The 25,204-nt window shown below is 39.9% G+C and overlaps 1 protein-coding gene across 1 annotated transcript in view; it reads left to right on the top strand.

The window, feature by feature from the left end:
• Nucleotides 1-25,204, top strand: part of XRN2 (5'-3' exoribonuclease 2) — a gene marked incomplete in the record, with an annotated part of 97,900 nt that overhangs the window by 31,640 nt on the left and 41,056 nt on the right. Inside the window, 19 exon segments of the mRNA XM_014582177.2 lie at nt 2,789-2,916; nt 2,991-3,102; nt 5,300-5,411; nt 6,887-6,945; nt 7,021-7,110; nt 7,838-7,910; nt 8,047-8,097; nt 8,545-8,702; nt 9,807-9,881; nt 9,968-10,101; nt 10,200-10,257; nt 10,342-10,449; nt 14,891-14,935; nt 16,417-16,548; nt 19,563-19,681; nt 22,483-22,618; nt 23,811-23,918; nt 24,014-24,103; nt 24,343-24,415. Coding sequence (XP_014437663.1) covers nt 2,789-2,916; nt 2,991-3,102; nt 5,300-5,411; nt 6,887-6,945; nt 7,021-7,110; nt 7,838-7,910; nt 8,047-8,097; nt 8,545-8,702; nt 9,807-9,881; nt 9,968-10,101; nt 10,200-10,257; nt 10,342-10,449; nt 14,891-14,935; nt 16,417-16,548; nt 19,563-19,681; nt 22,483-22,618; nt 23,811-23,918; nt 24,014-24,103; nt 24,343-24,415 — 1,861 coding nt within the window.

Here is a 25,204-nt window from a genome sequence, read left to right as displayed (position 1 = left end):
CATGTACTATACTTGGTGGCCACTGAAGAACTCCCACGTGCCTAGTGCTCTTCTAGGCACTAGGGCAAGGGTCAGCGGCCAGTGGCTTCTTGTTTTGTGAATTCAGTGTTAACGGAATACTACCTTTCTCGTTCATGTACTTCTTGTTCATGGCTACATTCATCCTATAAAGATAGATGGTAAGTTGTGGCAACTGAGATCGTAAGGCCTACAAGTAGAAAATGTTTACTGCCTGGCCTCCTGGAGGCCTCAAAGAATGGGTCTTGATTTTCCTCAGTGTGGTGGCTGCATTGCACAGGAGGAAGGATAATGTAGACCTGCGAGTATGGAAGCTAGATGGGAGGGCAGAGGGTCTCCTGCCTTCAAACAGTGTTTGGGGTCATCATATTTCCTTTCTAGACCCCCAAGATTGATCTCTTTTCTTCCTTTCCATTTACCTGCTGACTGCTTCTGATCAAACCCCTCTTTCTTGGTTCAAAGCATGTATCTGTAGAACACTAATAGCTTTTTTTTTGCCTTCTGTCCTTAAATCCCTTTGATGTTCTTTCTCTCCAGTTGTGAATACAGTTTGAGGCCTTGTCTTGTTCCCTTCCTTTCCTCTCAAAAATGACCACGATTATGAAATTGGCATTTATCATTTCCTTGCTTTTCTCTTTACTTTCATTGCATATGTATTCACTACTGAATGATATCCAATATTGTTTTATTTCATAGCCTTCTATAAATGATATGCTCTAGATGCTTCCGCAGTTTGCTTTTTTGGCTAGTAGTTATTTGTGCCACCTAGCTCTAATTCTTCAAATGTCACTGGTGTCTGGCATTCCAGTGTATGCAGCTTATTAGTCCATAATCTTAGTCTTTTTTTTAATTGCTTTATTTAAATTGATTTATTTATTTTATTTTAATTTGACCAGAGAAGGACACAGTGAGAGAGAGACAGAGGAAAGAGAAAAGTGAGAAAACAAGCTGTCAGGTTCGGGACTCAAACCACAGTTGGCCATGTGGGAGTCCAGCCTCCTTAACCACCATGCCACCTGCTGGCCCCCATAATCTTGATAGGCTCCCTTCTTAATGAGTTGACCATTAAAAAAATTATTTTATGAACAGCTTTATTGAGATAAAATTATATATCATGAAATTCACCTGCTTAAAGTGTACCATTCAGTAGCTTTTAGTATATTTAGAATTGTGCAACCATTGCTATGGTCTGTTTTGGAACATTTCCTCACTTGCAAAGCAGTGCTGTTCTATTAGCAGTCACTTCCCATCTCCCCACCCTGTCCTCCACTTGAAGCAGCCTTACTCCTTCTGTCTTTATAGATTTATCTGTTCTAGACATTTCATATAAATGAGACTATACATTATATAGCCTATTTTTTTTTTTTTTTAATTTGCTGTAGGGGCATGTGTGCTTGCCAGAGAAAGAGAGACAGAGAGAGAGAGAGAGAGTGAAAGAGAGAGGGAAAGTGAGGAATCATTTTCCAGGGGAATGATCACACAGCAATTCCTTCTCCTTCATTGGCTTGTGGTTTTGGCATGCACACGAATGCACCTGATGTGTTTTTCCAAGCCTTCAGATCCAAGACTCAAGCCATGCAGCTGGCCATGTGGAATCCAACAGCCTTAACCACTACGCCGTAGGCTGACCAAGTCTGTAGTCTTCTGTGACTGGCTTCATTCACTTGGTGACGTGTTTTTGAGGTTCACCCGTGCTTTAGCATGTACATGGTGGGCTTTGAAACTGTTTAATGTTTTGCTGTGGTAGGGGAGGATTTGTATGTGTTTGGCAACTATTTTTTTAGGTGACATTTTTATTAATAACAAACTAAAATCGGATCTTATGTTCTTACTCTTGTGGAAGCCCTGAAAGAAAAAGACAAAAAGTAATATCATTAATAAAAATAGAATTAAGTATTTCCAGGAGCAAGTACACTTCGGAAAAACTTAAAATGACTAATTATAAGACTAGAAAAATACTATCTGTGGATAGGCAAAATTCTAAGGAAATGGAGGAGGATAAGTTAATCTCTTGGGAGTTGTGTACAAAGTGTTATAAAGCAGTGACATTTGATCTGAGTCCAGACCCTGTGAAAGTAATAAGATTTCAGGAATTGGTTGTTGGCAGAGAGAAAGAAGGCATTCTGAAAGGAGAAGCATTATGCGAAGGCACTGAGGGACGAAAGAACACTTTTCAGGAATTATGAGTGATTGGGCAGGTCAGGAGGCTAGCAGGGGTCCAGGTTTACTAGTCAGTTCCTGCTATCAGAGTCGCTGGGAGAAGGAGCTAAGATTAAAGTCAGGCATGCTCCCATTTTAGGAAGAAAAGTCCCAAACCCCCTGGAGGATGAGCTAGGGGCAGGAGAACCTGGAAGCTGGACAGTTGTGTGAAGACTGTTGACATCCTGACTGTCCTAGCAGTGGGGAGGAAAGGAGATGAACCGAAAGGGCTGACTCAGTATAGCTGACTGATGTGTGTGCTGAGGGAAATGAATCTAAGGTGACTCCTGTAGTTTCTCACTAGGACAACTGAATGACTTGGGAGTTGGATAAACATCTCCCCCTTGTCAGGATCAGCTTGTTGCATTAGAAGCCATCTATTTTTTTACAGAGGAAGTATCTGTTTCAGGTTGCTTTTAGGAATAAATAAACTTATCTTACAATTTAAAGGTTACTTGAAGTTATTTTATTTCCAGTTCAGAAATGAAATATGAGTTCATACTGAGTCTAGGATCTGTTATTTTAATACCTGAACAATCAAACTCTACTGTTAACTATCCCTTCTTTCTAGCCAAAAGAATGCAATGGTGTAAAGATTCCAGTGGATGCCAGTAAACCTAATCCAAATGACGTGGAGTTCGATAATCTGTATTTGGATATGAATGGGATTATCCATCCCTGTACTCATCCTGAGGACAAGTATGTAACTCGTTTTTGTCAAATTACAGAGGAAATACTGTACTATATATTACATTGTGTGCTTGTCATTATAGACCAGCACCAAAAAATGAAGACGAAATGATGGTTGCAATTTTTGAGTACATTGACAGACTTTTCAACATTGTAAGACCAAGACGACTTCTCTACATGGCAATCGATGGAGTGGTGAGTCTTAAAATCAATACCTCAGAAGCCTCCCGTTTTGTTTTACTGTGTCTAGATTGAAAGTCAGCGAAATTATGAAAAACATCGACGGTGGTGAATTTGAGAAAGAATGCTTATCTTTCGGTCATTTACACAAACCTTTTTTTAAGGCTTATTTTATACCAGGTCCTATGAGATGCTGGGGTGGTGGTGACTGCCCTTGCTTTTGAAGGGTTTGCTCTCAAGAGGAAGGAGACATAGATAAATTAATGAGTTTAGTTACTTACAGGCACTAGATAAATCATGAATTGTGTTGAGGAGACGGGGCATTTGCTACCAAGGGACTTAGGAGATGGAGTGATTCTGTTTCATTTCTTTTCTTTTTTTTTTTTTTTGGAGAGATTTTTGCTATAGGGTATATGCGCTTGCCAGCCAGACAGAGAGAGAGACAGAGAGCTAGAAAGTGAGAAATCACCCCCCAGAGGGGATGGCCATGCCGCAATCCCTTCTCCTCCATTCTCCTCTTGGGATCTTGGGCACGCATGCACACGCGCCCAGCGTGAGTTTAAGCCACCGGGTCTGGGACTCGAACTGTGGTCGACTACGTGGCAATCCAGCGACATAGCCATTATGGTAACTGCTGGTCCCCATCTGTTTCATTTCTTTAAGGGTGAAAAATAATTGGAAATTGGTAGGCAGTGGTGGGGGATGGTTGGGACAGTTGCGGGCAGGGAAGACCTTCTAGATCACTCAGATGGCAGATGAACATTCTTTCCATGTCTTTTCCCACCCTGACCTGGCTGGGCAATGCAGGTAGTTTGGATTCAAAAGGGAAGTAGAGAGACAACTTGGGAAGGCTTTACATTGCCACACTCAGGAGTGTGTTGAATCCTGTAAGCAGTGAGTACTCCACAAAATGATTTAAGTCAGTTACTCACTGACCTTTAATAAATGGCCAGGAAACTGTAGGTATAAGGAAAAATTAAGATAAACATTACCCTGAATCTAGCCAGGTGTAAGTAGGTTGTCTTGTAGATTTAGTACATCCTAGTGGCTAATGGAATACTTTTGAAATTATTTGGAGAAGCTAGAGAACTTTGAGTCTAAGAAGACTAACTTTTCTGTGAGGTTCTTGTTATTTACTTAGTGAAAAATCTTAGCTACTGATAACTTGCTAAGTTGTATCTACAGTGGAGTAAAGAACAAACACATTAGGACTATGTCTTGTTTAGAGCATATTCCAATTCCAGATCCAATATTTGGCCAACTTCCTTGAAGAAAAGCTGTAACATTACTCCACTATGGCCTCACTGCTACATCAAGTTTAACATATGTGCACATTTTGACTTATATGTATATATATGCACATGTGCATATGCTTTTGTCAAAGTATAAATGTAGATCATAGAACCTGATACTTGAGAAGCTACATTTGATGGTCTTATTTTATAGGAAAGGGAATTGCTTAAAGAGAATGTTAAGTAAGTTATATTTAGATATAGCCAGGATATTCCAGGGTTCCTTCTAATCCCAGAACTCAGTTCATCAACTTCTGAAGTTTTACAGTCCAGTTCACTTCATTCTGGCTTAGCCAATGATTTAAGTTACGTAGTGCGATTTAAGAGGACTTTTTAGTTAAAACCAAAACTGCTTTCTAACTGCTGTGACTTACTGAAAAGACAGTAAAAATTATGCCTCTTACTGTAAGAAACATGAAATAATAGTTCATTGAGGTCCTGTAGGCCAAGAAATAATAATAGGTTTCTTTTTGCATTTATGGAACATTGTGGATTCCATTTGGAGACCTTTGTTCCTTTAGTCATGGACATAGAGGAAGTCTTCCAGATCCCAATTCTGTAGCAGCTGCTCATCCACACTGATGGGGTCTTTGAGTAAAGTGGACTTTCCTGTTTGGGTGCCTTGAATCACCCTGACCAGAAGAGCTGTCAGTAGGCCTTGGGCTTTGCAGTGTGAAGTGCAGTAGAGTTAAGAGATGTTTATGTCACTCACTCACCTGATTAAGATCAGCTTTCAAGTTCTTGGTCCAAATTTAAATTCTCAGGATCTACTGTCTGTCTTACATGGATTGTTAGACATATCATTTATCCTTCTTCCATTTTAATGTACTACTTTTATAAGAACAACTGATTCAACATAATGTATAGATTTATTTGTGAATAGTTTGAATAGTATGTGACTGTGAAATACCTGTTTCCAGGCACCACGTGCTAAAATGAACCAGCAGCGTTCGAGGAGGTTCAGAGCATCAAAAGAAGGAATGGAAGCAGCAGTCGAGAAGCAGCGAGTCAGGGAAGAAATACTGGCCAAAGGTAAAGAGTACGTCTTGAAGTTGGGCTTTTTATACAGTGTCTGCAAAGGGGTGCTGTGTCAGCTTTTCTTTGCAGATAGCTGAGGTTTTATTTTAGTGAACATCCCAGAATACCCAAGGAAAATATTTGTGTACTAAGGAGAAAAATGGCTCATAGACTCCTTTGTTCCCATTAATAAGCATATTCATTTTCAAGTTCTACAATAAAAAGAAAACATGGGAATAAAAAGAAGGGGATTCTGGTAAGGAGAGTAGGTCGTCAACCCCTTAGCAGGTGAGTGCAGCCCTTCAGCTATGGTGGAAACACATTAGGAGAGCTGCTTTCTTTTCTTTGTGGGACTGTCAGAAAGCTACAGCTCTAAAGCATTTTCCACAAATCAGTCATGGTTTGCTCACTTATTGCTTGCCCTTGAAACTCAGAAGTCTATCTGGGAGGCCAGAGATGATCTGACTCTTGTTTACAAGGCTATTTGCCGAGGCTTTCATATACTTCTAATGTGGATTGGTATTCAGATTTCCACAATTTAGGGGCCTAGGGGTAATACATTCATCTTCACAGTTCCCCCAAAGCCTAAAATTCTTGAGGGAATTTTAAGAGCAATTTCAAGAGCAAAACACTGTCTTAGGTAGGAGCTCCGTGAGGCTCAGAGAGGTCGGGGCTGCTGATAATGGTCCTGGGACTGGGTAACATGCCTGTACGGGAGATGGGATATGGTTGTGACAGGGTGATTTGTCTGGTATTCTGCTGTATAAGGCAGTATAATAGGCCAAGAGAGCCGTAGTGTTTTGGCTTGGGATAATTGCACTTGGCAATGTAAAAAAATATTCTAGTAGTATAGTCAGATTAGGTCTGCAGTTATAATAAATTTTATTATTTCAATTTTCTGGAAGTATACAAGTACGTAGCCACAGCTTGTAACTAAAACTCTAAAATGCATTTGTATTTATAACAATGTTTTTTGTTTTAAAGATGTCTCTTTTTTAGAAAATATTAAAATGTATTTGTTTCTTGAGAAGCACCCAATCAGTGATATAGATGAAAAAAGAGGATTTTTTTTATCCTTCTGGCTAATAACTTTATCTCTTATTACAAAGCTCTGATAAACTCAGCTTTTAATTTCATTTATCTAAGACTCCTTTATCTTAAAAATTATTATCAAGTTTAAAGCCCCTAACCCGACACACTGTGTGTGTTTGTGTGTGTGTGTGTGTGTGTATGTTTTCTCTCATTGCAGAGGGAAGAACCTCATTGTTTTGTATTTTTATGTAACAATATAGTATCTTTTATATATCATATATTCTTTATTAGTATTGTTAAAGCTTAATTTAAACTTTCCCAAAAGGAAAACATTGTTTCTCAGATGACAGCACTTCTCTTTCTCTCATATTTGAACTTTTTGTTATTATTATGGCTTAATATTAAGTAATTTACTTTACTTTTCATGCCAAGAGCAAAACACTGTCTCTTTTCTGTAGGTGGCTTTCTTCCTCCAGAAGAAATAAAAGAAAGATTTGACAGCAACTGTATTACACCTGTAAGTAGTCTCATACTTTGTAGCTATTGCTAACTCTTAAATGATAGGTTAATTTATTTCCTTCTATCATTTTAGGGAACTGAGTTCATGGACAATCTTGCTAAATGCCTTCGCTATTACATAGCTGATCGTTTAAATAATGACCCTGGGTGGAAAAATTTGACAGTAAGTTTCACATTTTGGTACTTCAGAAAGATTAGGGTGATTATTTGAGGCTGAACTTTGATATGACTGATATTATTTATCCTTTTTTCCCCCATACAATGCTAGTTGACTGTCAGAGGAAAGAGAAGCTTCCAGAGTTATTGGAAATGGGGTGTGTTCCATGGTCAGGTTTTAGATAGCTGAATTTTCTCTCAATGCCAATTTTGTCCTTTTGTCATCACTAAGGAGCCATAAAATGAGATACATAGTTCTCTCTCTCTCAGCAAATGTATGCATGTATATGGGAAAGTCATTTTAAATGGAAACTTCTCTTATTATATATAAAAAGACAAGATTAAAGTGTGGGGCTGCCTTTTAAAAATACCTGTGTTCTCATAAATCTAAAATTTAACTGAACTTTTATGTAATTTTAGGGTTTTAAGCTTGTTTCTCTATTAATTAGACATGGATAAAAATCGCAGAAACTTTTCACTTGGTCGTTTCTCTCATGGCAAAGTCTGACCCAGACAGTTCTTTTCCATTGCAGATAGTAAATTAACCAACAGAATAGTTTTAGTGTTTGACACATGAACACCTTATTCAGAAAAAGTTCAGACTAATAACACTATCTTATAAGTAGATAGAATTATACAGGCTTGCTTTGGATATTCAGTTCTTTTTAATTTTTATTTTTTTGCCTATAGAAAATGAAAGGTGAGCTGAAAGTGTTAAAAACTTGTCTTGATAGGTTATTTTATCTGATGCTAGTGCTCCTGGTGAAGGAGAACACAAAATCATGGATTACATTAGAAGACAAAGAGGTAAACTCACTTATAAATATTTGGCCATACATTTTATTTAGAAAAGATAAGCAATTAAATACTTGGTAAGATGTGTGTTATTTCCTGTGATATATTACATTCATATAAATATAATATGTGTGTCTCCCTTCTTCAGCTCAACCTAACCATGACCCAAATACTCATCATTGCTTATGTGGAGCGGATGGTAAGCCTCTTCTTTGGGATTTGCTTTTCTTGGATTAGAGAGTTGTTGGGTTAGTATGTTGTAATGGATTATCCATGGTTGTCCAGAAATTCTAAAATACCTTGTTTATTTTATGTTTGAGAGGGAATTAGTATTTGAGTTGCTGTTTAATCTGTGATCAGTTGTCATGTGTCTTAATTTAAAAAAAAATTCAACCTTTTGATAGCGTTGTGCACCTGCCTTTCAAATGGAGAATGTCCCCCGTGTTTAATCCGAAGTGGTAGTCTATGTTGCAAGTCCACACAGGATTCTTGTTGACTAAGAACTTCCAGGAAGTTTTAGGCCTTTGGCTGCCTGTGTGTCCTCCCTTGGGCTTCCCTTTATGTTGGTGTATTGTAGTACTTCGGTTATGGCAAGGGTCCTCTGCAAGTGCTCACTGTTCAGAGTTTTCTCATGATTGATTGACAGCTGATCTCATTATGCTCGGCCTTGCCACCCACGAGCCCAACTTTACAATAATTAGAGAAGAATTCAAACCAAACAAACCCAAACCATGTGGTCTTTGTAATCAGTTTGGACATGAGGTCAAGGATTGTGAAGGTTTACCAAGAGAAAAAAAGGGAACGGTAAGAACTTTGAGATGGTAGTTGCTTTTTTTTTTTTTTTTTTAAATCTACTATTGTGGTAAAATGTGCATAGCACCAAATATATACTTGAACCATTTTAAAATGTATTATTAAAATAGTATTACGTTGACTCTAAGAAGGGACTAAGAGGCTATTTAGATTACAGTTGATTACATTTTTGCCTGCTTGCTGTTACTTTACAGAGATGTGTCTCTTACAGCACTTGAAAGTAAACCCATACTTGAATGCACGCACACTCTCCATTCTTCTACTGTACGCTTTTCTAACATGGCCAATTATCTCTATGAGTCTAGGACAATACCCATCATGTATGGTGTGTTTGTAAAAGTTACTTGTTTCAAATGTTTACTCTTCCTAAAAGCAACCACAAATCAAAAATATTAAACTTCTTGATACTTCTAAGTAACTCCCAACTGTTACATATTTTGGATTCACTTGGTTCTGTCTGGTCTCCTTGAAAGAGGTTTCTATTTTTAGACTATGGACCAGGAAAGAAAAAGTGAAAAATTAAGAAAAGAAGTATACCATGTGTTTTCAGATACGCAGCTCAGTAAAGGCAGCATGCATGTACCTGTGTGCATAGGCTGACAGAGAAGGGGCTGGAGGCTGGAGACAGATACATGTGTTTGCCAGAAAGCAACAGGGAGGTGGGAGGGAGAAGCCCACTGGGGCATGGCATGCATGCACACATGCCTGGCCTGTTTTCTAAGCCACCAGTCTGGATTCAAACCATGGCTGGCCATGTGAGACCCCCCTCTCGTAACCACTAGACTATGGTACTGGCCTTAAAGGTTTTGTAAAACAAAGTAAAACACGAACAAATGTACAGCAGAGACCATGTGTGTCCTTCATAGGCCAAAATATTTACTCTCTGGCCCTTTATAGCAATATTTGCGGACACTTGATCTAGATGTGACTGAGTTTATGATTAACTTTTATTTTAAAATGTGGTGAACTTTTAAACATTTAATAGTAGTAATATTAAAATGGATCTTTCTTTCGAATGAGCTTTTAAGTTGCTTGACTAGAAAAAATGGCAGGGTTTAGAATAGACTCGTCTAATCTCCCTTCTCGCTCTTGCAGCATGATGAACTTGCAGATAGCCTTCCTTCTGCAGAAGGAGAGTTTATCTTCCTACGGCTTAATGTTCTTCGTGAGGTATGCAGCAGTGCTCACTGGAATTGGCTCTCTGGAGCAGGGTGCCTTTTGATAGTTTCTGTGACAGCATTCCTTTTTGGTTGTAGTATTTGGAAAGAGAACTCACCATGGCCAGCCTCCCATTCACATTCGATGTTGAGAGGAGCATTGATGACTGGGTCTTCATGTGCTTCTTTGTGGGAAATGACTTCCTTCCTCACTTGCCATCCTTAGAGATTAGGTATGTGTATTTGTGTGGGTTTTGAACTCCTGTTTTAGCCTTCTTGACTTCACAGTGCACACTGGTCCTAATGCAAAATGTTTGTCTCCTGGTGGCAGGGAAGGTGCAATTGACCGTTTGGTTAACATATACAAAAATGTGGTACACAAAACTGGGGTAAGTTTACTCTTGAATAATTTCAAAACAGAAGTATTTGCTTTTATGAGAAGATCATTTTTACATGTATTTTATCACTTACAGGGTTACCTTACAGAAAGTGGTTATGTCAATCTGCAAAGAGTACAGATGATCATGTTAGCAGTTGGTGAAGTTGAGGATAGCATTTTTAAAAAGAGAAAGGATGATGAGGTAAAGTGTTCCTATTGCAGTAGCTAAAATTGCTCCTGTCTCTAATAGGCTCTGATGATCCTGTGATTGTACTTTTAACCTCTTTGAGTGCTTTTGTTATATCACTACAGTGTCTCAACAGTACTGTGATCATGAGCAGTCGGTGCTTTGATTATTGTAAAAGGTCGTGATGCTTTCTTTGTGGAACTATGCATTGTGCACTGTTCAGGTTGCCCGGTAAACTTTTTTCTCTGTACTTAATCTTACTTAGGATATAAATCCAAATTCCCGTCCAAACAATAGGATAGGAAATGAGCTATTCAAAGCTAGAAGAATGCTGGGATTGAGCTAGTCTCTGCTATGTCTTATAGGACGTCCTTATGCTCTGGAAGGCGGATTATGCCTTTGGAACTTGTACTCTAGGAGTATAGCTATAGTATGGGTCTGGGTCCTGTCGTACCAGCCAGGGTACAGGGTTGGAAGGATGTAGATCTGTGGAGAATTACAGCTGCTAAGTAAGAAATTAAAACAAAGGAAATCAAATGAAAGCACTTAGAAATTGGTTACGTATGATGGGTGAGTGCGTAGGTGAGAAGTCTAGTTTGCTGGCCTGGGCGATTAGGAGTTTGTGGTGCCACTCACTGAGATAGTGAGTCCTGGGGTGGGGCAGGTTGGGGTGGAGACACAGTGGAGATGCAGTTTCATTTTGGAGATGAAAAGGAGTTGAGTCTGAGGGACCACAGAACATCCTAGAGGAGAAAAGCCAGCAGTTGGATAGATGTGTATAAAGCTCAGGGCAGAAGTGTCTTTGGAAAGTGATTTGAGAGCCATAAGCTGATGGGAGATACTTGAAGACAGTGTGAACTTGAATTCCCAGGGAGCTTGGGTGGAGTGAAAGTTTCTCAGGAATCTTGGGCACTCAAGGGGATGGAGACAGGTGTGGGGAAATCCCTAAGGAAAGAAGCCAGCAGTGCAGCCTGAGGGGTCAGAGCGAGGGACGGCACCTGGCACCTAATCTGGGCCAGGCCTTGGGAGGCCCTGGGGAGCTAGTGGGAATGGAGTGGCCACAGCCTGGGGGCATAGTGGGTTAGAGGGTGATTGTGAGGAAAGACAAGGGAGGCCAGCAGTGCACAAAATGAACAGATAGAAGTGTCCTTGAAGCAGAAAGGGAAGTCCTTTCCGAAACTGACTCTATGAAGCTGTATGTCAGTGTGAGCACTTTGCCACATGCAATTGCTGCGTTATTTCATGAGCCACTCTAACAAATTAAACGTCATTGAATCCGACAGGATTTTCAGTTTTCTTCAACTTTGTGCTTAGAACTTTGGGCGTCTTTTTATGTAACACAGTGAGTTGACTTGAAATATTCTCTCCAAAAACCTTTAGTATTTGGTGGTCTTTTTCAGTGATGGCAAGAGTTTTTACCTACAAAATTCAGATTACAGAACTAGCTTTGTCTGGGGATATTAAATGTCTACCACAGTAGCCATTTTTAACTAAATCTTCAACAGTGATAGTTGTGTCACTTGACCTGCCATCATTTATGCTTTACAGAAAACTGCATGTACCATGTACCATGTGATAGAAAAACCTCACGTGGGAGCAGTCCTTTTATGTGGCTTTTGCTGGCTCTATAATTCAGGATTGGTGATAACTTGGCATTTGAGGGGGAGGTATGGGATTTGATAAATACCATGATGTTTCAGATTCATTAATATGGGTATTTGAATTGATCTCCCAAAAATCATGATATTCTTTGCCATGGTTGGGCTTCAGGAGAAATTCTCCAAAATTCAGTATAAAAGTTTCTTATTATATGTATTTTGGGGAGATTATGTGACATTTGACAGATTTCCAAAGGCATTAAAGATCAGTAAGACCACCAAGGTGGTCTTCTGTTCTGCCCCTGTGTGACTTCCTAAGAAATAGGTATTTAACAGACCAGTAGAGCAAATAATGTAAAAGGAATACTTCAATATTTGTTAATTAAAATTTGACCATTGGGCTAAAAATGTGATGCTTTTTATTTTATGAGTTTTGATGTTTGCCTTTTGTCCTGCATATGATAACTTATTCAACAAATATTTGCTAAGTGTTTACCATATGCTGGACAGTGTTCTGACAGCAAAAAATAAAGAAGCAAAAAGCAAAAATTCCTGCTCTCATAGAGCTTCCATTCTGGGGGAGATAGACAGCAGACACCATGATTAAGTAAACTCTGAAATGTGTTACAGAGTGGCAAGTGCCACGAAGACAGCTCAAGCAGGTGAGGAAGCTTCTGAGAAGATAGAGATGGGGACTTCTTAGCTCTAGAAATGGTGATTGTAGAAGACTTCACTGCTAGATGAATGAATAAAGACCTGAAGGATGTGAGGAAGTACACCACACGGTTGCAGGAAGAGGAAATACCAGTGCCAAGGCTTTCGGGCAGGAACATACCCAGGGTGTTCACAGAAGCCAGAACAGAAGATGCTAGAGGAAAGTTGTAGGATGAGGACGGAAAGATGATGGAGGGCCTGCAGGTCATTATAACAGCTGCAGCTTTCGTTCTGCATCAGCATCAGTGGAGGGTTTTGTGTAGAAGGGTAACAAGATCTGATACATGTTAAAAAAGGGGTCACTCTAGCTCCATATTGAGACTAACTGTGGAGGCAGAGGTGGAAGCAGTGAGCCCAGTGAGGAGGCTGTTTTGAAGAATTCAAGGGAGCCTGAATGGTGGCAGTGGAGATGCTAAGAGGTAGTTGGATTCTGAATGTGTTTTGAAGGTACAACCAATGGGAGTGGCTAATGGGTTAAATAGAGGGTATGAGAGAAAAAGGTATCTAGAACGATTCTGAGAAATTGGAGCAACTGAAAAACGTTGTAAGCAACCCTCATGAGAAAGACTGGGAGGCAGAGAGTGGGTGGCAGTTCTATTTGGGATATGTTAAGTTTGAGAGGTCCTAGATGGAGACCCCGTAGCTTAGAGATGGTATTTAAAGCTCTGAGAAAAGATGATCATTCCCATGGGAAGAGAAATCAAGTACTGGACCCTGGTAACACCAACTTTAAGAGGTTGGAGGTTAGCCGTGTTGGTGTAGGGATAACGCAACACCTTGCAATGCTGAGGCCACTCGGGAAGGTCCTGGATTCACATCCCAAGGTCTTAATGTGCACACGGGTATGTGTGCCTGTGATGCTGGTGACTGAGGCTGGGTGTGGGATTGCTGCTTGAAGACCATGCTGAGTATGCCTGCCCCCTCCATATGGAAGAAATGAATACATAAACTTAAAAAAAGAAAAAAAAAAAGACTGGGGAGTAAGGCAAAAGCAGGAGGGAAGGAGGAGACCCAGGTGAGTGTAGTGTTCTGGAAGCATAGTGAAGAATGTGATTCAGACTGACCAGTGGGTTTCATAGTCTACAGGCCATTGGTGACCTAGATAGAGAAGTTTGAAGACTGGGACAAAAGCTTGGTTTAAAAATGAGTGGTTTCTATGTATAATTGTAGGAGTTTTAAGGTAATTAATTTGGGCTCCACTTGAGGGAAGCAGACTTCCTTACCCAGCGGTTAGTTCCTCTCCTGCAGAACAGTTTTTAGATCATGTGAAGGTCTGGACTGACAGACCTGGCAGGACTGACCACCAAGGGATAGAAGTGTCTCAACTTAGATGACTGTCAGCACAGAGCCCTGTTTTAGGCCCCAACAGCAGCCATGGCCACTCCAGCTGTTGTTTCAGTACCTCACTCCAGAAAACGTGGGCATAGATGGGGGAGGCTCCCGAACGGTCCAGAGGTAATGGGGAGCAAGATCAACCCAAAATCCTGTTCGGTTGAAACTACGGTACTTTCTGAAAATGAGCGTGGAGAAAAATCAGCGTACTGGCCCCTTTCCTGTGAGCATAATTGGCCAAGAGAAGCAGAGTAGTACCCTGCAGTTCGTTCCTTTCTTCCTTGGGATTGACTTTTGGAAGCTGGTGGGAGGCGGGGCAGTTCTGCTCCTCTCTTGTTCTGTGTGTGCTGGAGGCAGGAACTGTCTATCCCTTTTTATGTACCAGAGACTTACTGTAAATTGTCTTGTTTTTTAAAAATATTGCTAATCCTGCTTATTAACTACTTTCAACTAAAATTTAAGACTTGCTGTTTTCTTACTTGTTATCTTCTCCATATTGGGAGCCTGTTCACTCCAGGGTAAAATCCAGGCTCTTTGTCATCTTCTTGCATTTTCCTGAAATGTTGTCAGAAACGATTATAAACAATTTAAACAGAACAATGAAATTGTATCTAAATTCAGTTTCACATTCAATCTAAAGTTCTGATCAGCAGCACTCTGAACATGTACTCTATTACTAGTTGAATCTCTTACCTAGATAGATGGGGTCTTCCTTTAAAACTTACATTGTCTCCCGAATCATTCCTGGTAATGTTTAACTCTGACATTTTTGTGTAATTATTTGACAGAATATGTGGATTTTATACTTTTAGGACAGTTTCAGAAGACGACAGAAAGAAAAAAGAAAGAGAATGAAGGTGAGTTTTAATTAATTTCATGAGATTGGCAAGAGTGTAATAACTACATGTTAGAGAAATAAACCAGCTTTTACTCCAAGTGCCTTGGGTTCAAGAAATTCACCAGGTTGTCAGCTGTTAAGTTTACATGTGAGGGAAGGTGTTCATTATAGTAGTTTTATTCTTTATTTACTGAGAGGAGTTGGTCAAGGACATCATTTCTTACCCAGCCACCTTCTTATGTGGAGAGAAAATTCTAGTGTCTGTTTTAAAGATGTTTTTTCTAAGCTCTGGAGGCTGAAGAAACAGATTTTCTGGAAGTGGGAGGCAGGTGGCACTTAGCTGTTTGAATTATTGACAACAGTCGGATTTTATTTTTGTAATAAAAATGGTCAGCCCTTTGGATCCTCTTGAAAGTTTCTACAGTCTGTCTTATTCCTCCATCTTTGTGAAGTTAAGCTTCCTAAAACATGACACTGTAAACTTTTCTCTTTCTCCACTCCCTAATCACTACCAACTCCTGAGTCCCCTCAGGATCCAGTTCTGTCTTAGTTTGGGTCCAGAGTGCTCTGTGATCTGGTCAAGTTCCAGCTGTCCAGCCTCTCTTCTGCTGTCTTTGGGAGACACCTGGACCCTGCTGAGCAGAGCGGTGCCCTCATGGTTCCTCCCCTGGACTGCTGACTTTACAGCTCTCCACCTTACCCTTCCCAGCGGCCTTCCATGGGCCTGCTCCTCGCCCAGCCTCAACTAGCCTTCCTCTTGCTCCTAGGAGCTTCCCACCTGTGGTCACTGTGTCTTCACTCCCTCATGCTTTATAGTCACTTAGTCTTTAGTTGTTTTCATCTTCCCTGGTGTTTTTTAAAACTGCAGTTGTAAAGATTGCGTTTTATGTCTTGTTAGGATGGAACAATTTCAGGAAACCAGAGTTCAAAACCACTTAAGTTGAGAGGGATATATTCGTTTTTTACCACATATATGTTTTTTCAATTAATACTTGTTTTCTCAGTCAGCCATAACTATCACCTATTATAGCTATCCTCATAGTTCTAATTGATTGGAGATAAAAAGTTAAATTCTAACAAGGTGAAAGGCAATAGAGGTTGTATGTCCTAAGTATAAATCAGACTTGACTTTTTAAAACCTTAATCGTTATATTTTAATTACTGTATTTTTATTTGTTGGAAATTGTATCTTGAATGTTTTCTGAAATTATAAACCAACAGTGGATTAGTGTAATGAGACTCTTAACAGATTCTCTGTGTCAGAACAATGTGTTACATGCTCGTTAGGGCAGAGTTCCTAAGTATTTATAAAGTGTTAAGTTCTCCTCAAAGCAAAACATAGACAGCCTTGTAATGTTAATGGAAATTCATTTGGTCTTTTAGTGAGTTTAGTAGCTAAGTGCTTACAGTGAAGACTGTTCCGTTGCCTTCTCTTCTTGTCATCCTGCTGTGTTGTCATGATTTAATTTTAATTTCTGTGTTTATTTCCATTTATGTTAGAGAGATCAACCAGCTTTTACTCCTGGTGGAATATTAACCCCTCATGCCTTGGGTTCAAGAAATTCACCAGGTTGCCAAGTAGCCAATAATCCTAGACAAGCAGCCTATGAAATGAGGATGCAGAATAACTCCGTAAGTGACTTATTTTTTATGTGGCATTGAAGAGTGGTGAATAACAGATGTCTCTTGCAGTCGTGTACGTGTGAGTTTTAACACTTAGCCAGGAACTACTTTGTTTTATAGTGTTTCTCAGTATCTTTTGCCTTGAGATTTTTAAAACTCTGTTAAATCCATTTTTATCCATACAGAAATGTCTAGATGTGAAAGAAGAGCATGCGGGATAGTTGATACACATGAATGTGAAGGGAGAGCTAAGTGGCTGAAGTGCTTCTGTAGTGCCAGTGCCCTCCTCCCAAAAACTGGGTGGTGTCATGGTGCTAGAAGCAAGATGGGGACTCCAGATGTCTCGGTGTTTGGGCAAGAGAGGAGGGCAGGTTTCGTGCTCTTATTTCTTTGCTTTTGTGGATTGGTTATAGGCATTTTGCAGGATCATGTTCCTCAGGCTACATCAGCTACAGGTACTCTACACTGCCCACACCACAGCTGCTGTGCAGAGGTGCCCTGAGAGCTTCTTTTTTTTTTAAGGAATTATTTTATTGGGGCCAGCAGGTTGTGTGGTGGTTAAGGCGCTGGACACTCCCACGTGGCCAACTGCGATTTGAATCCTGGACCTGGTGGCTCACTTTCTGACTTTTCCTCTCTCTCTTTTTTTAAGGATTATTTAATTTTTATTTATTCATTCATTTAATTTGACCAGGGAGAGGGAGAGTGCTTTGAGAGACAGATAAATTTATAATGATGTTATCTTCAGGTTCTGCACTCCTAGACTGTGATCAGAAGTACCTGCCATGGGAGTGGGAGGGAAGAGACTGGTGGTTAGGTGCTTGTTTGATCTGTCTTAACCCCTCTTGACACGATTATTTCTACGTAGGGGAGTTTTTGGAATTGGAGTCATTGCACGGTGGGATTTTTACCTAGAATGATTTGAACTTTAGGAGACCATGAAGCCAGATTACCAGTTCATTTAAAGGAACTCTAAGTTATTGATTTTTCACTGTTTTATTTTTTCTGAGCTGTTGAGCATGTTAGTCTCCAGTACTTGCCTCCTGATGGTCAGTGTTTTATTAGCTAACTTGCTTCTTCCTGTATGTGGGATTTGTTTTTCAAACAAGAAGGCTTACTAGTAACTATATTTCTGGCCAGTAAACAAAAAGGCTCTCTCAAACCTCAGAATGCAGTAACTCCTAACCCTCCTTTTCTCTAGATGCCTCAACTTGTACCTAATAATAAACTATGTTTGCTTAAATTCTGCATTCTGACATGTGATTCTGTTATATCTGAGGCCATGTTCAGTTTGGTATAATTTATCTGATTGCAAGACTACCTTTTTTATAAGATTTTCTTATAGGATATGTGTGCCACATGGGACACACAAAGGGGGGGAGAGGGTGCAGTGAGAAAGAGCCTCACAGAATTAATGGCCACACTGCAATTCCTTCTCCTCCATTCTCCTCTCAGGATTCTGGGCATGCACTCACAGGCACTGGGCATGTTTTCAAGTCACCAGGTCCAGGACTTGAACCACATAGTCAGCCATGTGGGATCCAGCTGTTTTAACCATCAGGCCACAGACCCTGTCTAATACAGTTTTTTGTTAATTTGTGTGTGGAGCAAAGTTCGTGTGTATGGAACTATCAGAAAGCAAAGCTGTCTTAGTGTTGTTATCCATAAATATGTGAGGACCTTTTTTGGCATTTTCAACAGTATCTTTACACTGCGGGGCAGCGAATAAGCAGTAAAACCACTGAGTGGTGCGGGTCGGTCTTGGCCCCATGTGGAACGTTGTGGGGACTTGCCTCAGGTCATCTGCCTGCACTGGTGCTATTTGTTGCCCTTGTGGATGTGCTTTCCTGGGAGCCCGGGGAACATGGAAAAAACACATCACAGTGGAAGTGAACTAGGAAGGACTTTTCCCTTGGGAACACTGGATAAACTGTCTTGTGCACCTTTTTGACTGCATTTTGTCGCAAGACCAGATGTATTTTTCCATTTGGGGCACTATATCAGCGCTAAGAAGTTTTGAATTTGGGAGTATGGGGGATCAGCAGTTAGCATAATGGCTATGTCGCTGGACTCCCATGTAGCCAACCACGGTTCGAGGCCTGGACCCGGTGGCTTAAACTCAAGCTGGGCGCATGTGCGTGCGTGCCCAGGATCCCGAGAGGAGAATGGAGGAGAAGGGATTGTGGCTTGGCCATCCCCCCTGGGGGATGATTTCTCACTTTCTGTCTCTCTGTCTGGTGAGTGCACGCGCCCTATAGCAAAAACCTCTCCAAAAAAAAAAAAAAGAATTTGAAAATATGTTATGCTTTGGATTTTCAAATTAGGGCTGTTCAACCTGTAACAATATATATTTCATATATATTTATGAAACTTTGTTACTTGGTGGGTGGCTAATGTTTGTGAATTCATAACATAAGGGAACCACCAAAGGAAAAAAAATTGAAGTCCTATTGTTTAAAGTGAAATCTATAAAACTATTTTTTTCTTTTTTCTTCAGAAACAAAATTTTTTTTTTTTTTTGAGATTTTCGCTATGGGGTGCATGCACTCGCCAGACAGAGAGAGACATAGACACAGAAAGTGAGAAATCACCCCCCCAGGGGGGATGGTCACGCTGCAATCCCTTCTCCTCCATTCTCCTCTCGGGATCTTGGGCAGGCACGCACACGCACCCGGCGTGAGTTTTAAGCCACCGGGTCTGGGACGCGAACCGCGGTTGACTACGTGGGAGTTCAGCGACATAGCCATTATGCTAACTGCTGGTTCCCTCTTCAGAAACAACTTTTACCCTAATAATGTGATTTTTTTTTTTTTTTTTTTTTTGCTTTGAAGCATAGTAAGCTTGGCACTGTTTTGCTCTCTTTTAGGCAGGTGGACTGTGGCAAGACCAGTGTCTGTATTTTCTAAATGAAATTTACGATTTCTATTTAATAGTTTTAAAGATGTGATACTGTGAAGCATGGTAGGCAGTGGCAGTAAAAGGAATAATAAAATCCGTCTTCTGTAATGTCATATTGTCTGCAGAGTCCTTCAGTGTCTCCTAATGTGAGTTTCTCATCCGATGGCTCCCCGTCTCCACTAGGAGGAATTAAGCGAAAAGCAGACGACAGCGACAGTGAACCTGAGCCCGAGGATAATGTCAGGTGAAGCCATTTTTTGGTTGCACTTTGTTAGCAAATTGCTGAAATAGATGCGATCTAATTAATGCTATTTAGCTTAGAGCAGCAGTGCCTTCAGATGCTTTCCTGTGATCTTTTTATCCACCAGTAATTAATGTGGAGGGTTGGAATAGTCAGTAAATTCCAGTGAGATGTGTAAGCCATTGCTGTTAAGCCCAAGTGTCTAGATTAGTATGCGTGCAGGTTTTCGTCCTCCAAGCCACTTTTCCCTCTGAGACCAGGCACTAGATCGGCTAGACACGAGGTGTTTAGCTCTCACCGTGTGATCTGAATGCTGCTATTTGGAGATTAAATTTTCAAGCTGTTTAACCTAGAAAGTTCAGTTATACTTGGATGCCTAATATAGTTTGCTTTAATCTTCCCAACTGAAAAGTTCTTCAAAATGAAATACGCAAAAATTATAATGTGAAGAGATAAATATGGATTTTCTTAAACTACAAACTTGCATATGGCCTGTTTTATTTTATGACACAGTAGTTTCCCTTTAGCTGTATACTTAATGTATAATAGGAAATTTTGATGCCTTTATCTATCCAAAATTCGAGATTTTTATGTAATGAGATCAATAGCCTTTCATGTAATTAAATCCAGATTTGAACCCTGGGTTTAAAGTGCCAAACATCAACAATCTCAAAAATTGTAGCTCGTGGGCCAGCAAGTGGCATGGACGTTAAAGCTCTGGATTCCACATGGCCAACTGGCGAGTTCGAGTCCTGAACCATGTGGCTTGGAAAACACGCCTGGTGCATGGAAGGGGTTGTGTTTTATGTAGCCATCATGATCAATCCTAGTTTAGTATTTACTTATTTATTTAGCATTATATCGTTTAATTCTGGTACTGAGGATAATAAAGGTAGAAATGGTTGGGATTCTCAGGACTTGCTTTTTTAATACCTTCTGCAAAATAGTGATAATCTGCATTATGGACAGAGACCTTTTTCTTAATTGTGAATCTTTTGTATAGGGGGAAATTAAAATTGGTATGGTGTATTCTGAAGTAAGGCTGTGATTAATAAGTGCGGTCTGGCACATGTTAAAAAGAATTCTTAATGGAGAATCGTCTTCATGTTCTTGATCTGTCTTGACTCTTCTTTACTGTTCTTTGCCGTCTTCATGTTGCTTAAAAAATGCTTGAATCTTTTAGAGAAGGAGAAATGTGCACAAATAAATAAACACATACATAAACATCCAATAATTCTTTTAAGAAAAAAGAGCATATATTTTGGGGTAGAAATGTGGTTCTTAACATTGTATTTTTAGTGCTTGCCTGGTTCCTAGATTATTTTTTTTTTAGAGAGAGAGAGAGAGAGATTTTTGGTATAGGTCACATGCGTTTGCTGGAGAGAAAGAGACAGAAAGAGAGAAATCACCCTCCGGGGAGATGGCCACACCATAATCTCTTCTCCGTTCTCCTCTCGGGATTTTGGGCATGCATGTACACCTGCCTGGTGTATTTTAAGGCTCCAGGTTGGGACTCAAACCGTGGTTGATTTCATGGGAATCCAGTGACATAATCTTTATACTGGATGAAATTATTCTTTTATGAACCTTTATGCCTTTTTTTTTTTAAACTTAATTGAATCAATTTACATAATCGACACTTTGTATACTTTAAATATATTTTAACAAACAGGAACTTGAACTATGACATAATCATCATTTGAATCATTTGAATCTTAAAATATAGTTTTAGAATTTTTGTACAGTCAAAAATATGTAAAGCAGTATAATAGTTTGAGCAAATACCTGTTCACTGTCTACTTTAATAAATAGTTATTCTGTTTTTTATGTTCTTGTTTTAAATGTAGTTTTTTTTTTTTTTTTTGGAGAGATTTTCACTGTAGGGCGCGTGCGCTCGCCAGACAGACAGAGAGAGACATAGAGACAGAAAGCGAGAAATCACCCCCCAGGGGGGATGGTCACGCCGCAATCCCTTCTCCTCCATTCTCCTCTCGGGATCTTGGGCACGCGCGCACACGCGCCCGGCGTGAGCTTTAAGCCACGGGGTCCGGGACACGAACCGCGGTCGACTACGTGGGAGTCCAGCGACATAGCCATTACGCTAACTGCTGGTTCCCTTAAATGTAGTTTTATAATGGTCTTCCAGAATCAACGTTTGGGTTTTCAGTGTAACTGTCTTTAAGTAAATAATCATATGAAAGTGGATTTTTAGAAATAGTTTAGGTTAGCATTACTGCTTTTTTTTTATTTACCAGAGAGAGAGAAAGCACTCCCCTAACAGGGCATGGAGACAGCACAGTCTCTTCTGTTCCCATCCTGCTGGGATTTAGGGTGCACACACACACACACACACACACACACACACACATACACGGCCGGTTTTTCCCACATGAGATCCAGTTACCTTAACCACCAGGCCATTGTCTGGCCATTTTTGTTTTGTTTTGTTTTAAGTTTATTTATTTATTTCTTCCATGAGCTATAGAGACAGAGAAAGATATGTTGTCCTTCCCCTTCCCCCCACCCCCAGGGTCTTAACACCAGATCCACCTACCACCTCAGCCAGTCCTGCTCCAGGACAGGAGTGTTCCGTTGTGCTCAGGGCTTCTCTGCACTGGGCACTTCCCCCGTGGGATGGCCTCCCAGACGCCGTGTTCCGCTGCAGCGCCACAGTTCACTCCCAGCCTTTCTGTGACACATTCACATTCCCTTCAGATATTAAATATAAATGGGCATAAGTCAGTAGACATTGTACTGCTGAAAGTGTAGTAATGCAATGTAAACTGGCTCTGTCTGTTTTTCAGGTTATGGGAAGCTGGTTGGAAGCAGAGGTACTACAAGAACAAATTTGATGTTGATGCAGCTGATGAGAAATTCCGACGTAAAGTGGTCCAGTCGTACGTTGAAGGGCTTTGCTGGGTTCTTCGGTATTACTACCAGGTACAAAAATAATATTTTTCTCTAAAGCTCTAGCTCAACCTTTTCCAAATATAATTGTCCCAATAATGTGCTATATTTTAAAACAGAATCCAGGCTCACTTTTTTAAGCTTCCTATTCAGAAATTCATTAATGTTAATAACATTCATTTGTAAAGACTATGCAGCTCCTTAGATATTAATATATGAAGAAAGCTGGTTTTGGTTGTGTTAAGGCATTTTCAGCCTCAGGTAGCATGGTTGTACTTCACCTTTAAGATGATTGAAGTTTAGTACTTTTAAAAAATTAGGATTAAATAATAATTAAATAATTAGTTGACAGTCACTAAATTACCAAACAGAAAATAGCACCTGGAAAATACCGATAAGAATTGGAAATAAATTTGAACAATGCCTCTCTTTCCTAATGCAGTGATGTTGCATGAAGTGCATCCTAATTGGAGTAATCTCTATCTGATTTGAACCTTTTGATAATTGAGATGTCAGACTGGCGAGAGATTAGTAGACATATGGGGGATTGTGTCAGTGATAGTTAATAATTGCTTTTGTGCTCAGAAGGCAAACGAAGTTAAGTTTGGTGTGACTTGGGAATACATGAAGTTTGGTGTTAAGTAGAAAGTAACAGTGTACTGGGCAAAGGACTCTAATTTGCATGTTTTGTTCCTACCCTCAGAATTTTAATTCGCTAGGTTCAGAGTCAAACCACCTGTCAGGAAGGTACCTCTTTTCTATCACCTGTGTCGTGTGAAAATATAATGGTAGCTTGTGAAATGAAACTTTTGACTGTGTAGATCTCAACCACGGTTCCAGTGCTTAGTGAATGCCACCTGCAATTGCTCTTGGATTTGGTCGCAGCAGTCCTGGAGTGGGAGAGGAATGTCACCAGATACATTTTAAGGATAAAAATGTTCACTAAATTATGTTAGTAAATATGAAGTTGGGCATTAACTATTGATTATTCAAGAAACTTTGCAGTATTTTTAGAGTCGCAGAGCCACTGGTAGGAAATAGAAAGTTCAGATTTAATTAAAGCAATTTCTGGGAGTCATGAAAAATGTAATATATGTAATATTTATCAGAAGTCATGCGTTTTACAAAGACTGTCATAGGCTAGTAGTCTAATTTCTTTTTCCACTGTGTGCTTTGCTTGCTTAGGTTTTGGGTTTTATTTTTTGCATGTTTTTAATGGTTCTAGGGCTGTGCCTCCTGGAAGTGGTATTATCCGTTTCATTATGCACCATTTGCATCAGACTTTGAAGGTATTGCAGACATGCCTTCTGATTTTGAGAAAGGCACGAAACCGGTAAGTTTGATTATGTAACGTCATGAAATTTGTAGCATTTGGGAGTAGATAATTTCAGGTCTTTTTTTCTTTTCTTTTCTTTTTTTTTCTTGCAGTTTAAACCACTGGAACAGCTTATGGGAGTTTTTCCAGCTGCAAGTGGTAACTTTCTGCCTCCGTCTTGGCGGAAGCTCATGAGCGATCCAGTGAGTCTCTCAGTATTTTTGCTGTGTTGCTAATTGGGTTTTTGTCAAGTATTTTATTAACGTTAATTCTAATTACTTTCATATCCCATAGTTAAAACAGTAAAGTGCAGAAAGTACTAAAAGAAATGCAGTTCACTTGCCTATCAGTCTGAGAACTTGGATGAAAGTCCTGTCAAATTCTTTATAAGAATAGAGGTGTGTGACTTTTGTTTTGATTCTGTACTTTGTCTCTGATACAGGATTCTAGTATAATCGACTTCTATCCTGAAGATTTTGCTATTGACTTGAATGGGAAGAAATATGCATGGCAAGGTAAAATTTAGACAAACCTTTGTGTATATATATATATATTTTAACTATTTGCTATATAGTGCATGCTTTCCTAGAGAAAGACAAAGAAAAAGAAGAGAAAGTGAGAAAACGCCCCCAGCGGGTAGCCACACTGCAATCCCTTCTCTAATTTCCCTTTGGGATTTTGGGCACAGGCATACGCCCAGTGTATCCCTCAAACCACCAGGTCCAGGACTTGAACTGTTCAGTCAGCCATGTGGGATCTGGCCGCCCCAACCACTGTGCCACTAGCTGACCCGTCCTTTGTTGTTATCCTAAGCAAACATGCTTTATGGGATCAAAAATTTCCACGAAAAAATATTCCGGGCCAGCCAGTAGCATAGTAGGGTGTGATTATGCCGCAGTCTTTCCATCTTGTTGGGACTTTGGGCACACATGCACACGTGCTCAGCATGTTTTTTAGGCCTCCAGGAATGGGGTTCATTCTGTGGTGGCCATGTGGGGTGTGACTCCTTAACACTCGGTCATGGGGCCAGCTCTCATTAGCACCTCCTGGGGTTGCTAAGTAATGCAGAGACCAGAAAGTATCTGTGTAGAGATTGACTTATATTCAATGGAAACTTTTGAAAAACACACTAGAAACTTCATTTAGTTTTAATACAGGACATTAATCATTACTATTATTTTTTCATTTCTTTCTCAAATAGATTTTGTAAAAATGGCAATATAAAGGTTAAGGGGTTATTTACCACTGAATAAACTGAATAGATGTGTAATGATTTAGTGTGAAAAACAAGAAATAAATCTCTC

Source organism: Tupaia chinensis, unplaced genomic scaffold, assembly GCF_000334495.1.
Source record: "Tupaia chinensis unplaced genomic scaffold, TupChi_1.0 Scaffold142716_1, whole genome shotgun sequence".
Lineage (NCBI taxonomy): Eukaryota > Metazoa > Chordata > Mammalia > Scandentia > Tupaiidae > Tupaia > Tupaia belangeri.
The sequence above is the reverse complement of the archived record's forward strand: the minus strand, read 5'-3'. Positions and strand labels throughout refer to the sequence as shown.